Genomic DNA, 19,411 nt, shown 5'->3' with positions numbered 1-19,411 from the left:
ACAGGTGTGCCCTGTCAGGTTTAATAAGTGGGATTTCTTGCCTTTTAAATGGGGTTGGGACCATCAGTTGCGTTGTGGAGAAGTCAGGTGGATACACAGCTGATAGTCCTACTGAATAGACTGTTAGAATTTGTATTATGGCAAAAAAAAGCAGCTAATTAAAGAAAAAACGAGTGGCCATCATTACTTTAAGAAATGAAGGTCAGTCAGTCCGAAAAATTGGGAAAACTTTGAAAGTGTCCCCAAGTGCAGTCACAAAAACCATCAAGCGCTACAAAGAAACTGGCTCACATGCGGAACGCCCCAGGAAAGGAAGACCAAGAGTCACCTCTGAGGGGGAGGATAAGTTCATCTGAGTCACCAGCCTCAGAAATCGCAGGTTAACAGCAGCTCAGATTAGAGACCAGGTCAATGCCACACAGAGTTCTAGCAGCAGACACATCTCTAGAACAACTGTTAAGAGGAGACTGTGTGAATCAGGCCTTCATGGTAGAATATCTGCTAGGAAACCACTGCTAAGGACAGGCAACAAGCAGAAGAGACTTGTTTGGGCTAAAGAACACAAGGAATGGACATTAGACCAGTGGAAATCTGTGCTTTGGTCTGATGAGTCCAAATTTGAGATCTTTGGTTCCGTCTTTGTGCAACGCAGAAAAGGTGAATGGATGGACTCTACATGCCTGGTTTCCACCGTGAAGCATGGAGGAGGAGGTGTGATGGTGTGGGGGTGCTTTGCTGGTGACACTGTGGGGTATTTATTCAACATTGAAGGCATACTGAACCAGCATGGCTACCACGGAATCTTGCAGCGGCATGCTATTCCAACCGGTTTGCGTTTAGTTGGACCATCATTTATTTTTCAACAGGACAATGACCCCAAACACACCTCCAGGCTGTGTAAGGGCTATTTGACCATGAAGGAGAGTGATGGGGTGCTGCGCCAGATGACCGGACCTGATCTCCACAGTCACCGGACCTGAACCCAATCGAGATGGTTTGGGATGAGCTGGACTGCAGAGTGAAGGCAAAAGGGCCAACAAGTGCTAAGCATCTCTGGGAACTCCTTCAAGACTGTTGGAAGACCATTTCAGGTGACTACCTCTTGAAGCTCATCAAGAGAATGCCAAGAGTGTGCAAAGCAGTAATCAAAGCAAAAGGTGGCTACTTTGAAGAACCTAGAATATGACATATTTTCAGTTGTTTCACACTTTTTTGTTATGTATATAATTCCACATGTGTTAATTCATAGTTTTGATGCCTTCAGTGTGAATCTACAATTTTCATAGTCAGGAAAATAAAGAAAACTCTTTGAATGAGAAGGTGTGTCCAAAGTTTTGGTCTGTACTGTAGCTCTGTGTGCTTTTATTGTGTAAAAAATTCTTCTATAGTCACACAAGACATGACTATTTAATGTTAATTTGCATAAAAGTAAAAAAATGAATAATACTTATTGAATTCGTCTGCAAATGAAATTAAAAGTGTAATTTATATGTTTAGGGTAACACAATGAACATTTAGAAAGGCTCAGTGAGGGTAGCATAGTAGAGGTGACAGGTTCCCTTTAAGTCTTTCTGCTACACCCTGTCATTTCATGCAATGTATGATGAAAGTTTTCAGACCCTTTCAATTATTTCACATTTTGTTATTTTATGTTGTGGCCTAGTATTAAAATAAAATAAAAAAAATAAAAAAAATTCCCCATACTGACAAAGTGAAAACAGAATGTTTGAAACCATTGCTAATTTATTGAAAAGGAAAAATTTTAATCTTGATATAATGCATAATGCATTGACATAAGTATCCTATACTCAGAACTTAGTTGAAGGGGCAGCGATTACAGCCTCCAGTTATCTTGGGTATGCTGCCATAAGGTTTGTATATCTGGATTTGACGAATCTCTGCCATTTTTCTCTACAGATACTCTCAAGCTCTGTCAGGTTGGATGGGAACCGTCGTTGATAGCCATTTTAAAGATCTCTACAGGTTCAAGTTAGGGCTCTGGCTGGGCCACTCAAGGACATTCATAAAGTTGTCCCTACACCACTCCTGTGTTGTCTTGGCTGTGTGCTTAGGGTCATTGTCTTGTTGGAAGGTGAACCAGGGATGCATTTCCACTGATACAGGCTGAATGTGTGAGGGGAGCTTATGTCGGACAACCCCTTTAAAATACACATATATATATATATATATATATTTCAGTGTGTTGTAATTTTTAATTGTTCTACTCATCAACAAGCTTGTCATTGGGGATGCGCTAAAAAAGACTGCTGACTAAATGAGTGAAAACCTGCTTAAATCTAGCCCGCTGATTCAGTGGGAAGAAGCTTTATATCGTCACAATATTATCGTGTACTAAGATATAAACTTTTTATTTTCTGATTATTCAGCATTTTTAGGAAAGTACAGTAACTAGTAAAAGTTAACAAAAAAAGGGTACATCTGTCACATAGTGTCCTTAATCAATCACTGGAGTCCCTGCTCGACTACACTCAGGACCACAATAAATATTCTCAATAGGTTTGACAGCTCAATGAGTCTTTAAATAAAGAGCTGAGCATATATATGGAGAGATCTGCACGGTCAAGGAGACAAAGTAATCTATCGAGCCTGTATTTCACCGGCGCGTCAAGATTCTTCAAATGAATGCCGGTCCCTGGTCTCCTTATCTAACAATGTGTTTTCTTTCCAAATTGCCATTACAAACTGCACAGTAAGAATACCGCAGGTAAACAGATCATAGAAGTATAGATGGAAAATCTGACTTCATTTTACAGTTTTTTAAAAGTTGTGCCATAGCATATGAGCAAGATGGGGAAGTGATTGAAAGCTCAGTATATGTGGATCTTCCTGATGAGTAAGAGCCCATGTTAACGGCCATATTACACATCTGTGCTGTATGGGTCAGTAATACGGTGTCCATACACCATACTATAACTCTACCTCAAGTTTTATACAGACAGGGGAGGATATATTAAGATTTATTTTGCAACAGAATATTGTGCCTGTGCCATTTTTACTTTGCTCCAAATTTATGATGTGGATTGTTAAATGTATCTTTGTTAAAAAAAATGCACCAAAACTAAGACAAAACAACAATAAAATAAGACGAGACAAAATTTGGCACAAAAGTTGTCTAAAAAGAAACTGGCGTTTAGTTCAGCAAGCATGCATTACAAACATCGGTGCAAGACTTTCCAGGGTCTATGAGAAAAAAAAAATTATGGAAAATTCCAACTCATATTAAGTAGGTGTTCGCTAGAGGCTAGGGAAAAAGTGGTACCTCACGGCATCCCCATTGGTCTCTGTTATGGACTCATGGGCACGCTACCTCCCACTGTATGGGGGCTGCGCACATGGCTTTGCCGTTGGCATGAAGCCCATCACTTGTAAAAAGCAAATTCTTAAAACGTTATTCGTAATCTAAAGGTATTTTCTTAAAGGAAATGTGTCACCAAAAATTTTAGTTGCCAGTAATACAAATAGTAATACACATCTTTTTTTCTAATCTGTTCTTATTTTCTGATTGCAGATGTATTTATTCTATCTCCTGAACATGATTATAGGGGCGGCCATTGTGCGGCAGCTGTTCTCAACCGCATTTAGAAAGCATTAAAAAAATTGCTTTACAGCAGCCCCATGGTCCATAGACACAATGGTCAGGAGGGGACCTCAGTAACTTCTATGGGAGAGTCTTCTAGGCATGCTCTGTGACCTATGCAGAGGTCATTGTACAAGGAAAGGATAGATAAGGTTTGACAGTCACCTATTGTGAATGGAGGATCCTGTCTTATCTGTCATTCTAATCCTGCCTGTAATAATATCACCTATGTGTATAGATCAGCAGGTAACTGCAGTAAAGTGATCTGTACAGACCAAAAAGTGGTGCCTATTATTAGTCTTAGTGGCCAGTGGGAAAACTGCAGGATTTTCAGGTTTTTGTTAACAGATATTGACATGGAAAACTGAAAATAACATTACCAAAAAATATGTTAAACATAAAAATGTGATTTCAACAATAAGTCATTTTCTGAGGACACATTTCCTTTAAAGTCTATGTACACCTTTGGGGGCAATTTATTTATTACTACGTATTTTGAGCTAAAAATCATTTTTTCAATTGGTCTTTATTAAAAATATGGAATCCTTTTTTGTGTACATAGCAGAGATGCTCTAGTAGCTGCCTGTGGATTTTTTGTCTTTTCCGTCACCTGGGAGTAGACAGACTCCTTATCTCTGCCTTCTGACAATTTAAACGCTTATTATAGCTCAGTTCTTATCTTACTGATAAAAATGTGGCTTAAATAAATGTTTATCACCTCTTAGTTTAGAGATGAAGTTTATTAGATGACGGCACAAAGTGAAAGTACCAGTCATACAGTTAGAAAAACAGTTAACCCTTTGTGACAGGATGGCTCAATATTTTTATTAAAGGCCAATTGAAAATATGATTTTTAACCAAATATTAGTAAAATTGCCTCCAAAGGTATACATAGCCTTTAACCCCTTAAGGACTCGGCCCTATTTCATCTTAAGGACCAGGCCATTTTTTGCAAATCTGACCAGTGTCACTTTAAGTGCTGATAACTTTGAAACGCTTTGACTTATCCAGGCCATTCTGAGATTGCTTTTACGTCACATATTGTACTTCATGACACTGGTAAAATTAAGTTTAAAAAAATTCATTTTTATTTATAAAAAAAATACCAAATTTACCAAAAATTAGTAAAAAATTGCTAATTTCCAAGTTTCAATTTCTCTACTTCTATAATACATAGTAATAACTCCAAAAATAGTTTTATACTTTACATTCCCCATATGTCTACTTCATGTTTGGATTATTTTGGGAATGATATTTTATTTTTTGGGGATGTTACAAGGCTTAGAAGTAAAGAAGCAAATCTTGAAATTTTTCAGAAATTTTTAAAAACCCAATTCGTAGGGACCAGTTCAGATCTGAAGTCACTTTGCGAGGCTTACATAATAGAAACCACCCAAAAATGACCCCATTCTATAAACTACACCCTCAAGGTATTCAAAACTGATTTTACAAACTTTGTTAACCCTTTAGGTGTTCCACAAGAATTAATGGAAAATAGAGATACAATTTCAAAATTTCACTTTTTGGGCAGATTTCCCATTTTAATAATTTTTTTCCAGTTACAAAGCAAGGGTTAACAGCCAAAGCAAACTCAATATTTATGACCCTGATTCTGTAGTTTACAGAAACACCCCATATGTGGTCGTAAACCGCTGTACGGGCACATGGCAGGGCGCAAAAGGAAAGGAATGCCATACGGTTTTTGGAAGGCAGGTTTTGCTGGACTTTTTTTTTTACACCATGTCCCATTTTAAGCCCCCCTGATGCAACCCTAGAGTAGAAACGACATAAAAGTGACCACATCTAAGAAACTACACCCCTCAAGGTATTCAAAACAGATTTTACAAACGTCGTTAACCCTTTAGGTGTTCCACAAGAGTTATTGGCAAATGGAGATTAAATTTCAGAATTTCAATTTTTGGGCAAATTTTCCATTTTAAACCATTTTTCCCAGTAACAAAGCAAGGGTTAACAGCCAAACAAAACTCAATATTTATGGCCCTGATTCTGTAGTTTACAGAAACACCCCATATGTGGTCGTAAACAGCTGTACGGGCACATGGCAGGGGGCAGAAGGAAAAGAATGCCATACGGTTTTTGGAAGGCAGATTTTGCTGGACAGTTTTTTTTGACACCATGTCCCATTTGAAACTCCAAAAAAGTGGCCCCATTTATACATTGGAGTCTCCTTTCAGAAGACTCCAATGAGATCTCTATCTATGCACCTTACCAGTGAAGTTTTGTGAGTATAATCTGTTCGCAGGGCGTGTTAAGTGTTGTAACATACTACACTATAGTGTTCTTCTTTGTAACAGAGTTCCGATAGGAGACACTATCAAGTTTCTATACACGTGTTTACAAGCGGAGTTTTGTGAGTATATCTCATTCACACGGTGCGATAGGTGTTTGGGGCTTACTACACCATTGGGCGTTTTCTCATCATACTACAGGTTTCCATACCATTGTTGGAATTTGAGGTGTGCATGTGGTCCTATTAGCTGAAGATTATACAAAGAGAACTGTAACATACAGAGAGGATTCTTCCCCTGCAGCGCAATCCTTTTTTCTATATTTTTGCATTTAGCAGACCCACATTGTCTTTGGATTTGCAGCGCTCGAGGGGACAAGTATTTAAAACAGAGACTATGTATTTTATTGAAGAGTGTATTTGTGTACATATATATATATATATATATATATATGTGTGTGTGTATGTGTATATAATATATACATACATACATACATACATACATGTGCAGCGTGTGTGTGTTTGTGCTTTAGGTTGCACGGGCATGAGTTCAGAACTTCAGTCACTTCGGTCCGAAGTTCTGAACTCATGTCCGCGAAGCCTGCAAGTAGCGGAACAAGTACAAGGGGGGTTGATGGGTTCCAACTTCTGTGATTAGTTTATAGTTGGGAGGTTTGCTTCATTTTAAATTAGGCTGACCATAGGTTAAGATTATCTGTGGGGTTGCCCAGACGGCTAGGCCCTTCACTGTAGTTATTAACCCCTTTCAGCAGTCCCCCATTCACTGAAGGGGTGACTGCTGAAAGGGGTTAATAACTACTGTGAAGGCCCCTGATGCTGATGAGGGCGTGGCTTCATAGGGTGGGGGATTGGCTTCACGTGGGCTCGTGCCCCGGATGTCTTCAGACCCTAGCAACGCCCCTGGGTGACAGCTACAGATCTTCAAGCCATTTTGGAGAGGGCAGGTGACATCTCCAACATGGATATTTGGGTTAAAAAATTATTATTTTATTTCAATAATGGGCATCTGGAGGGGCCATCTGGCCAGAAATGTGTCACCGGTGGAATTTTAATGCTTTTTTAATAAGCAGACATTTAATCTGTGATCTCAGAAAACATGTGAATAAATCGCATCACTTCAGTCTATAAAACAACGTTTAATGAAATGAAAATAAATTGACTTCCTTTATTTGTATAGAATAGGACATGCTCTATTTTTTCCCGGAGCCGCGGACTGGAAGATCTGGGCCGTGCTCCGGAAATGTGGATGCAGAGAGCACATAGTGTGCGCTCTGTATCCATTCCGTCCCCATAGAGAATGAATGGGTCCACACCCGTTCCACAATTTGCGGACCCATTATACAGACGTGTGAATGGAGCCTAGGCTGATATGAAATGGGAAGTGTCCGTACCATCTCATTTCCAGCACCTGTGAGATGCCACAAGGCACCTGTACCAGTGTCAATCATGTAAATTGTCGGTTTTGCTAGGTCACTATGTACAGTAAGTATATTATGTGTGTCAACAAGACCAATGACATCAATATGGCGTCCACTATTTTGTTCCCGTTTCAACCTCATGTCAACTTTTTCTAGTGCGGGACATAGTTAGGAAACAACAAATTTGCTGTGCCTACAGGAATGTGTGAGCTTTTTATACAATGGTGCCTATGTTTGCTGGATCCTATCAGTGGTATATATGCTGTATCCACCTACTAATGTACAAAAAGAGAATTGAAACCACATTATTTATACCTGATTTATAACTCTGGGCAACTCTGAGCATAAATGGATAGCAACTTCTCCAATATATGGCACTGAATTACATGTGCACTATGGGGCACATTTATTACAACCGTTGTTAGAGATGCCGGTCTTAATAGGCCCCTGTGCTGGTGCTGGATCGCTGAAGCCATATAGAGGCACTGGCCTCTACATAACTTTGGCGTATCTACCGCAGATTCTAAATGTAAGACAGCTTCCTCCTAAAACAGGCATTGAAAATGATGAATGAGACAGGCATGCCAACCAGTCTCCTTCTCCGTTCCCCCTTTTTTTTTTTGACCTGGCGTGAGGGGGGGGGGGGTCGCAGATTCTGCCGCAACATGGCGTGCAACAGAATCTGTGCCAGATATACGCCACAAAAGTGGTGTATATCGGTTCGTCAATGACCCCCTATGTGTGCCCTATTATGTTGTACAATACATTAGCAATTGCTTAAAGGGGTTGTCCCACAAAAAATATAAATTTTTCAAACCAGCACCTGGATCTGAATTGCATGTAATTAATAATTTAGTATAACCACTGAGTTATTCACTAAAATCTATCTGTATAGCGCCACCTGCTGTTTGCTGTTTTTGTCATTTCTCTGTCCTGCTCACTGAGATGGAAGCACATGCTCAGTTCCATTAATCAACTGCCACCAGATGCAGTAGAAGGAACAAGCCCCTGAGAAAGTACATGCTCCCTGAGCTGCCACTTTGAAATAAATCTAGCAGAGCAATTGGAGTAATGAATGGGGATATCTCTGGATCCATGTGAGGGCTGGTTTTAACCCCTTAAAGACTGAGCCTAGTTTCATGTTTGCATTTTTTTATTTTTCCTCTCCAAGCTCCAATAACCACAATTTATTTTCTTTTTCCATTCACATGACCATATGAGGACTTATTTTTTGTAAGTTGCCGAACAACATTTTTGAGGGGTAAAATTGAAAAAGAAAACAATTCCACCAAGGTTTTTGACATCATGGTGTTCACTGTGGTTTAAAAATGCAGCTCAATATGATTACGGTGATACCAAATTTGTATAGTTTTTCTACTATGGCTCTCAGTATCTCTCCAAGCACAGCACTGTACATAGTACAGTTGCTGTGCTTGCTATTGCAGCTCATCCCCATTCACTTCAATGGAGCTGAGCTGCATCTAGGCCATGTAACCGATGTACAGTGACATCAAATGGCGGCAGGACCGGCGGCAGCACCGGGCCCATTCCTAGGGGGGCCCACTCAGACTCAGGTCTAGTCCTGGCAGATCGCTAGTCCCTGCAATGTTACTGAAGATTTGGACTCTGACTCCATATATTGCTATGAACATGAAGGGGGTATCCCCTGTGTACTTAAGTCTAATTTAGACATGTTTCTGCCCAGATTCAAACCCACAACCTTCTACATTAAAGGCAAGAATCTTAACCACTGAGCTATAGAGCTCAATGTTAAATTGTGGCAGAGAAACCCTTATAGTAGTTTCTCATATAGTAGTATAGTATTCCTATACACCAGAAGTATAATTTTATATTTTTTTTTTGTAATTGTAAACACATGTATGGCACAAAATAAATATGTGATTACAAAAATATAATATATAAAACCATACTTCTGATATATATGAATGCATAATATGTGGGAAACTACTACTGAGGTTTTAAGCCATAAAATATTTACAGCAGTTTAATATGAAGCTCTATAGCTCAGACAAGGTTCTTGTGTTTAATGTAGATGGCTATGAGTTCAAATCCCAGCAGAGTTATTTAAAAAATAGAGGCTAAATAAAACTTAAATACACAAAACGTAAAACACGATCAAATAACATCTGTGTTAATTCACATCAACCTTTTTAATTTGTGTAACCAATATTTTATGTTGGGGTAGGTGGCAACTCTAACAGAACCCCCGCTGACCCCCATAACTTTTTTTTATAGTTATGTCTATGGAAATGTGTGGGGGCTCATTTGAGGGACAATCTATCTTTTTTATTTTTATTTTTTATTTGGGCAAAGTGGGGTGATTTTACTTTTTAAGTTTTTCTTTACATTTTCAAAACTTTTTTTTTAACTTTTTTTTATTACTTTTTGTTAGGTCCCCAAGTGGACCACAACTTGCAATCAGATTGCAACTTATACAGAATAATGGAAATTGCTCCATTATTCTGTAAAGAAATCACTACATTCCAGTTCACTGCTGCCACCTAGTGTCCTGAACTGGGATATACTAATAATGAGCCTGGAAGCCTAGTACAGGCTGTGGTTCATTCTTAGAACAGGGTGCGTTCCCTGATCTCTGCCGGGGGGGAAGCGCACCTGAACAGGAAACCCACGCTTGCGGTTTTTAACATTCTCAGATGCCGTGCTGACATTTGAACACGGCATCTGAGTGGTTAAATGTCCAGGTCAGCATTACTGCAGATCGTGGACATTGGCCGTGGGTGCCTGGTTGCTATGGCACTCGCTCCGCTCTAGAGCGGACGACATCTTTAAAGACCCGACATGTGCCGTATATATCGGAGGCCGGAAAGGGGTTAATGGTCACATGACCAAATGATTATAGGACAGAGCTTTCTTTCTGCATGGACACTGGAGCTCGTGCAGGTACTCTGGGAGAGAGGGGTTGTGTAACCTGCAAGCGGCTGAGCGAGGGAGGGTCTAGTGCTGTGAAGTCCTGGGGTACACGCTGTATGACGAGAGGCTCCATTGCTATAGATTTTTGTGAGGGAGGGGAAGTCATTCCTGTGAGGGGAGGGGGCATGTGGCGTATTCTGGGGGCCATGATGGTGCAGATCTGTGTGTGGGGCTTTATGGGGTGTAAATCTGTGAGGGAGGGCCGGAATTGACAAAATTAGACTGTGTAAGTACATTATTACAAGATTTGGGGCCCCAATTTTGATTTTACCCAGGCCACATTTTGTCTAAAACCAGCCCTGGGCCCACTCTACAGTGGCGTGCCAAGGGGGAGGGCTGGCGGTAGACCCCGGGTGCAGGCTCTCACGGGAGGGCTGGGCCGACTGCTAGGGGGTCACTAGGGGGTTATTATACTATAGGGGGGTCACTATATTTTCTGGGGGGCACTGGAGGTCATTATACTGTGTGGGAGCCAGACGGGGACATGTCACTGTAAAAAAAAATGCCACAAGGGGGCCCACTGAGATTTATCGCCCAAGGGCCCACATGAACCTGTAGCCGGCCCTGCCTAGGAGAAGGCCACAGCGCTCAAGGCTCTTCTGACAGCTGATCGGCGGGCGTCCCGGGTGTCCGACCCCTACCGATTGGATATTGATGACCTATCCAGATAGGTTTTCAACAGTAATTACCAGATAATCCCTTTAAGTTTTTGAGAAAGAGACTGTCATGTACTATATGATGTTGGATTTTCATTTTTCATTTCATTTACATTATTCATGAGATTACCCCATTAAAGGGATATTTTATTGGCTCTATACTTACCTTCATACCTATGCTGTGTGATACATAGAAAGGACTCCTGAGCGCACACACATAATGGAGAGGAGTCCTGGAGGAGACCTCTCTATGCATTACACAGTTGGTTTGTGTGGTGAGTAGAGATAATAATTACTGATCCGAGCTCAGAGAGCACCTTGTAAAATGGCATTTGGAGGACCAGAGTAAAATATAGTTAACAGCCTTGGTATGTCAAAATACTCTAGTAGGTCCATTCTATCTCCCAAATTGTCTGCATATGGAAAATTAATTATAGATGTATGCTAGAAAAGGATGAAAACAAAAAAAACCTGGATATACCCTACTTCTCCTTCATCTACCTGTGAGGGCTGTAAACTGAAAGACATGCCCTGTATGACTATCCGTCCATCATGACAAAACAGACAAAGATGGAAGGTTCCCATTAAATAATCCATTGCCATTTCTAAGCACTAACCTTGGTAAAAACTTGAGCTGAACACTGAAAGAAGACTGAGCTTGGATGAAGCCAGTCTTTGGAAGCAACTCCATGTGGTTCCTTAGTTCTTTGCAGACCTCAAACTTTAAACGAAGGGCTGTCGTTGCTCTACATAGGACAAAGAACATATACAGTATATGGATATTATAAGTAAATTAGAATATTTTTTCACATTTACAAAATAACGCTGCATTCCATAAAATTAATTTCAAGGTCTAATATTAGTTTATATATTATATACGCTCATATCCTACGGTGGCCCAGTTTTGGTAGCATTGCTGCTCTCCACCCACCTAACTGGACCTGAAGAGGAAAGCATACTTACAGCTGGATTCCGGCTCCTTCAGTCCATCGCTACCGTCTTGGTGCTTCAGTCCCCGCTGGTCAACATTCGGCATGGACAAGGGGTCACGCGCTGGTTGGGGTACCTGTCACAACTTTGGCAGCAGACGTAACTCCGTGTCGGAAGTTTCCAAGCGTGGACTGGAGCTTTCAGACCCCTGCGATGGACTGAAGGAACCAAAACCCAGTGACAGGGAGTAGGTATGTAAGCTTTTCTCGGCAGGTCCGGCGAAGTGGTGATAGGGGTTCTGCCAGAAATGCTGCGAAAGCTGGACAACCCCTTTAAAGGAGTATTAAATAGTCCCTTATGTAATAATATGAATTACCTTTTTTTTTTTTTTTTTTTATAAAGAACTGCATTCTGGAGAGATTTCATTTAGTCCACCCCATGTATTACGGACAATGAAAACAGCCACCACCACCACGGCTTTGCCATGGTGACTGTGCTTGTGCAGAGGCTCCATGATACTTACCAAGCATCCTGGTCAGGTTCTCAGGAGAACACATATGTAGAACACACATAAAACCTCTGAGCTGCTCAGTACAAATGAACAGGATGTCCCACATTGGTATGCGTAGTAGACCAGGAGCCATTCTATTCTGCTATACTTCGCTTAATGCTTTGGGGATGTGCTCATGCAAATAGCGCTGTGGTGTTATCACAGCACTGCTTGCTTGTCATGTGAAAGAAGTGTACTGCCCACCCCATGTCTTGCAGACTAAAGATACAACCACCACCAGTAGAAGTCAGTGAACCTGGAGCAGATGAGAAAAGAGAAAAAAAGTTTGAACTCTTGGTGGGAACAATCCGTCTAGCCATTCAATAGGTTACGTTTGGGATGTAGATTTGATATGGAGAAGAAAAAAATAGCGTTTTATAATTTTTTCAATAAAACCCAAAATGTACCTTTATATTTTATTTGATATGCATTACAGGAATGATAGGATAGTTATATTTTTTCCTTTGTACTGTGTCTGCTGTCTATATACAGTGTGGTCTTCAAAGGTTTTTGGATTTCTCATTGTGCTGCTGCCTCCTTAGATATACAGTTATGTATGAAATAGAAATATTATAGTACAATAGGTTTCTGTTCCTGTAATTGGAAAGTTTACTTTGCTCTTTTAACCAGCTATGTTGGAAGGGTTCGGGCGGTATTAACCTCTGCTTTTTAAACATCAAAGCAAAAGAAGATTAACAAGTTTCATGCATAATACAGACATGGCCAGCTTCTTGCATTTAGCCTCAAGTCTGAGTCATCCAAATCCTTACTGAAATCACGCGAATTGCTCCGCTGTTTTACATTTACTGCACAGCACCACTGATGGTTAAGGAATATTTATAATGTATATGATCTGTAGGTAGTATACGGTACATTTTGTTAAAATTGTGTAACACACACACTAACGTAACCTAATGCTGGATGAGCGCTATCCTTCAGTTTTTATTGTTGCTCACGTTTCACATTTTTTAAAGCAGCGAAATAGGCCAAAAATGAGGTCACATATGGCTAGATCTTAAATAAGAACAAGATTAGAATAGTATCTTATGGAGACATGATGGTACGGCTTCAAAGTGTTCCTAATTAGTCCTAAACCTTCATAAATAAAATATGAATTCAGTTTAACTAATTAATCAAAATTATTTGGGTTATAAACTTTGCACTGGTATCAGGAATTCAGAATATCACATTTTTAAGGGGTTAATGAGATTAGGAAAATAGAGCTTTTATTCAATTAAAAGGGTTCTCTGGGAATGATAGTATTGGTATTATTGACTGCTTCCTATTCTTCTTCTCCAGGTGCCTGCACTGCACTATGTGGGTAGCAGAAGCACACTATGACCTGCTCTGGTCTGAGGTCTGCATTAAGAAGACCGAGGGGGGCCCCAGTTCAAAAATTTGCTGTAGGGCCCAGTCAGTTATAGTTATGCCACTGCTGGGATGATAATGTTCACTGTGTCATGATGAAGTTTGAGTACCTTGCAAAATCAGAGTTGCTTTCATACCTGTTTTTAATGACAATGCTGTCCTGATAGAGACGGTCATACATGCAGATCTTCAGGTCAATATTAGAATTTGGAACATACACGGGAACATCAATTGCCGACCCTAGGGCTGTCACAGGAATCTGAAAAAAGAAATCCATCCTTTACATGGTGCAAGTGGCAACTGTCGATTTTTAGTTTGGCTTATGTGCATGGACCCATGGTGCAGTATATCCATGAGGTACCAGACTCTCTACTAGAAGAAATTTTACTAGAGGAAAATATCTCTCTAACATGTCATCTGTTGTAACATATTTTTTTTTTTTCTCACAGAATCTTGAAATCTAAGTATAATCAAATCATGGGCCCACAGATCTCTATGATAACCAAATTACAAATCCCTGGTGTATTGTCTGCATGAGGCTTTATTTTTAATGTTCAAAACAGAACCGCCAGCCTTAGGCATATGTGTGACTTGTGCGATTGGACAGGGTGCATCGGCTGGCACCCGAGTCCTGTGACCACCGAAAATCTTATTGTATTGCAGTTTTACTTTAGACATTGTATGGCAGTTATTAGACTACCTGAAGCTGTTATTTTCTCAGTGTGTGCTGGTTTTATTTAAGTGCTGTATGGCGGTATTTACAGCCATGAGAAAAACAAAGTACACCATCTTAGAATTCTATGGTTTTATGTATCAAGACATAAAAAAAAAACATCTGCTCCTTAGAAAGTCTTAAAATTAGGTAACTACTATCTCGACCAGGTAACTACTAATCACACGGTGTCATAATTTATTCAACAATTACTAGGCCATAATGCAGAAGTTGCATGAGAAGTCCACCCCTTAAATGGAAAGCTTGCAATAGTAGTAAAGTAATAGTTTTCTGTATGACTAGCAGTCTCCCACATCATTATGGAGCAATTTTAACCCATTCTTCGATACAATTTTAATTCAGTTCATTGAGGTTTGTGGGCATTCATTAACGCACAGCTCTTTTAAAGTCCAAGCTCAGCATTTTAATTGGGTTGAGTTCTGGACTTTGACTGGACTATTACAACACCTTCTTTCTTTTCATTTTCAGTGTTGCTGCTCAACAGTCCCAGGCCCCGGCTGTGTGAACCCACCTTCCACTGTTCCCTTCTCCTGGCATGTCCGACTGCTAGGCCTTCTCTGCACCTCTGTCCCCTGTATAGCCTCACATTTACCTGTAAAATATTTTGGCCCACAGAGGTTTTCATGGTCGACTCATTGACTGCTCAATGTAAGTGTTACGGGAGGTATGGGGAAGGAAAGACAACCAAAGGGAACCACAACTAAACAAAAGACTAGGCCCCAAACCTAGGGAATAAAGAGGTCACCTCCTAGCATTCCCTAAGCTGCTAACAACATGTGCAAATCTCAATGGTAAAAATGCACATGCACAGGAACCTGAGACTGCTGAAACACTGCACCAAACCCTCAGCTTAGGGAACAGGGAAAGAGGCAACCGGCTCCTTCCAAACTGATAGAGCTAGTGTCTCCCTGAAGGCCTAGTCAGGACAGACACACCAAGAAAAGGGAAAGGACTTAGCTTGAGATGTAACTGGAACAGGAGAACCACCATACAAGCAGAGCACTCCACAGAAGAGTTATCAGCCGCAGGGAAACAAGTGAGAGGCGGAACATATAAAGAGCCACCTGACTGATAATGAGCAGCATCTGCAAACGGGTGGAAACCTGTCAGCAACAATGAAAACAAGAGAGATCTGTTAGATAGACTCTTGAGTCTTCCATCTATTTGAACTTCTAAGATCTCTCCCAGGGCCGGCGGTGAAAGTAAGATACAGAGGTCCTGTGGGTGTAAAACTCCATTCATCACCCCTCCACAACTGAGGCCTGTAGAGTGTTAGATGTAACTCTGAGCATTGCCTGGTCTGAATTTGGGGTGAATTTACTAAGGTGTCAACTCCTGGGTATAATGTCAACTGCCTTGAATGTTTTCCACTTGTGAATAATATTTCTTACAGTAGGATCATGGGTTTCCAATTGTTTGGAAATAGTCTTATTACTCTTCCCAGGCAGCAAAAATTGTTTCTCTAACATTGCTGAGGTCTTTCCTCCTTGACATAGTATGTGCTATTATTCATCTGAGGTTGTATTTACCCATTTTTAAGACCTTCTAAAGACTTGACTTGTGTGGCACTGCTACCTAGGTACTATACAGTTTATTCGTTTTGTACTGCTATTTCTACCTCCCAAGTGTCTCTTTTGGAAGGCTGTTTCTACATTTAAACCAAATTCCTCTGGCCCTCTATGATATTGCTTCACAAAGTGTCTGTCTGTTTCTGATCTGTATATTACAGCTCACACTGTACTGTATGGCTTCATAAGTTGATACAATTTGATTATTTTTGTGCTATTGTGTAAATGAAAACTATAGGTTTGCAGGAGTGGTCTTTCACACAATGAACCATAAGTTTCTCCATTGCACCATCCAAATCATTGGGGAGGTATGCCATATTTAGGCACAATACTGTATGGTACTATACAGTATTATTACTTAGGTAAAGTAAGACCATATGTCATATAATGTGCGAGTGGGAAGCAAAGTACAGCTAGTTCTGACTGGAAATAGTTTGAAGTATTTAATATCAGCGACATATCTCCAATGGAGGAAGACCATGCAGCCGCTATGGAGCCTGTGGGGAAAATAACCCACAGTGGATGAAAGGCCTGGCCCCCTAATTACATTCAATACAGGCTCCCGTTATCAGCCAAGAGAGCTAAAGGACCTGTGCCATCTAGTAAAGGAACTGCACCGTTTCCAGGTTAGCAAGGTGTATCTGCCGGACCGGTGATGACATCACAGATCCTTCAACCCCCTCAACTCCCCTATAAACTCTACACTGAATGTAGAATGGACTGAGTAAAAGGAGATCCTCCCCTTTTCTCTTCATTTGCCTCCCCCCATTCCCTTTTTTTACTCAGAAGTAAGTAATTAAAAGTGCCACATTATACATTATATCTCACTCATATATAGTACTGCAGACAACTACAATCCCCAATACCTTATGTACTATAATGTATAACTAACTGACCACATATATATTATATGGCAGGGATCAGCAACCTTCAGCACTGCAACTGCTGTGAAACTACAACTCCCAGTATGCAAACTTACTTGGGTGTTCTTGTAACTCCCACAGAAGTGAAAGGAGGATTCTGGGAGTTGTAGTTTCAGAACAGCTGGAGTGCCAGAGGTTGCTGATCCCTGTTATATTGTATAATAGATCCAGTGTGTACATATATACAGTATATCCAGCAGTGTACTGGTGTGAGAGAGACCAACTGTCTCCTCTCCCTGTAGAGTATACTGCCGCTGGGTAGTGAGACTGACTGTCTCCACTACCAGTGATTCTGGTTGTTGCAGAGATGAGGGACCAACAATCTCCTCTCCCTGTACTCCCAGTGGCAGTTGGGGATCTGGGCCGCCTGCCCAGCCACCCTGTTGGGACGGTGGAGTGACTACGGTCCCATCTCCACCTGCCGACTGGGGTTCCTCCCAGTACCAGTCTATGAAGTCCCCTACCTCCACAGTTGGTGAGGAAGTAGGGGATACCTCAGCTGTGACTTGCCAGGGGTAGGGCTGCAGGTCTGGGCCTGGTATGCAACTGTCTTGTTTCGCTCCATTCAAGCCCAGCGCAAGATACAACTGTTGATAATCTTGCTCCAGCTCCCACTCCCTTTGGACCAGAAACGTCAGATCTGCCCTCACCCCACTAATTGTAGGCCAATTGTGCAAGTCCCACCTGTAGTCAGTAATGTCCCAAAATCTAGATTCTTCTGTGCTCCCAAAGTCAATGCCTTCAAAAGACTCCCACAATAACCCAGGGCAATTATATTCCTCACCTTCGGGCTTGGCGTACTCCTCCATCCATGGAAACTGTCGTACTGTGTCCCACCATAGTGCTTGGTAAGCGTCATCCAGCCAGGTTTCCTGCCATACCAGTGTCTCAAGCTCTGACACCCACTCCGTCAATGGTTGCTCTCCCAGTAGAGGTAGTCGCAGCGCCAATCGCATTCGTAATCTCTGCTCCTCACTGGGAAGACTCTCACCCCTCCGACGCTGCACGTCCTCCAGGGCCTGGTGCCATACGCCTTTCCGCTCGGCATCCCTGTAATCCGGGTGATCTTCCTCATTGAATGCTGTGCAGGAACCAACGGCATCCATATTGCTGTAGCCAGGGGCGCTGTACGGATACTAGCGTTGCCCTCAATATACTCCACGAACGGTGTCTCCGAGCTGCTTCTCCTCACACTAGGACGCCATCCCACTGCTTGCCACCAATGTAACGGAACGACTAGCACCCCGACCGGGTACCTCCGTCGATAGATGCTCCTAGTGCTTTCCGAGGACTCCAAGCACTCCACTTGACACCGTATGCACTGCAGACCCCACGAACCGCCGCAGCTTGGTTGGGGTCTCACCGTCCTCCACCCACGCTGGACCCAAGACCGGGCTTCAGCTTCCAGTGGGTGAACCTTTCCTACATCCAGAGAGCAGGAACCATGAAGAAGCTCTTACAGGAGCTTATACTCAGGGGAGTATTGTGATATAGCAATCCCCAAGAGTATAGTTATCGTATTCCCCAAACATGAGCCAAAACTTCATGAAGGCATAAAAGCAGCAACTCTGACTGTACTTGCACGTACAGCCTCTTTTATTCACAATCCACAAACACAGTACTGCCCACAGGGTTTTGAAATACAACCAATCAATATATTACAACACATACAATGTAAGTACAGCAACCAATCGGACACAATGGCACAATGGGACAATAGAAACACACCCAGCATATTCCTCCCCTCTGTCTAGGAGATAATTGAGTCAATTTCTGTATCTACTCAACTATCTCCTACGCTGAAAAGTTACACTTCTTATAAATTGTTACAACTTTGTGAGTTTACATTGCACATACATATAACTTATATCAATTTAACCAGTATAACTTGGTGACAAACCTATCCAAAATTCACTTGAATAGGTTCAGGGGTTTAAAAGTTAGTAAAAGTATCTTAAAGGGCCGTAATCCTAAGGCAAGAGGCTGGTAAACAGGCCTCTCCAAAACCCAGTGGCGAGGTTGGTTTCGCCACAGTACTGATATCTGAGGTATAATAGATGCAGTGTTTACAGATATACAGTATATACAGCAGTGTACTGAGGTACAAGGTATAATAGATGCAGTGTGTACAGATATATAGTATGTACAGCAGTGTACTGATATGTGAGGCATGAGGTATAATAGATGTAGTGTGTACAGGTATACAGTATATCCAGCAGTGTACTGATATGTGAAGTTCAAGGTACAATAGATGCAGTGTGTACAGATATACGTACAGTATGTACAGCAGTGTACTGATATCTGAGGTATAATAGATGCAGTGTTTACAGATAAACAGTATATCCAGCAGTGTACTGATATGTGAGGTATGAGGTATAATAGATGCAGTGTGTAAAGGTATACAGTATATACAGTAGTGTACTGAGGTATAATAGATGCAGTGTGT

At 41.3% G+C, this 19,411-nt stretch overlaps 1 protein-coding gene across 1 annotated transcript in view; it reads right to left on the bottom strand.

The window, feature by feature from the left end:
- Window positions 1-19,411, bottom strand: part of CFAP74 (cilia and flagella associated protein 74) — a 202,839-nt gene that overhangs the window by 92,956 nt on the left and 90,472 nt on the right. The window contains exons 21-22 of the mRNA XM_044281876.1: window positions 13,879-14,000; window positions 11,511-11,639 (exon numbers count right to left, since the gene is read on the bottom strand). Coding sequence (XP_044137811.1) covers window positions 11,511-11,639; window positions 13,879-14,000 — 251 coding nt within the window. The remainder of the gene's footprint in view (window positions 1-11,510; window positions 11,640-13,878; window positions 14,001-19,411) is intronic.

The sequence above is a fragment of the Bufo gargarizans genome, chromosome 2 (genome assembly GCF_014858855.1).
Source record: "Bufo gargarizans isolate SCDJY-AF-19 chromosome 2, ASM1485885v1, whole genome shotgun sequence".
Taxonomy (NCBI): Eukaryota; Metazoa; Chordata; class Amphibia; order Anura; family Bufonidae; genus Bufo; species Bufo gargarizans.
The sequence above is the reverse complement of the archived record's forward strand: the minus strand, read 5'-3'. Positions and strand labels throughout refer to the sequence as shown.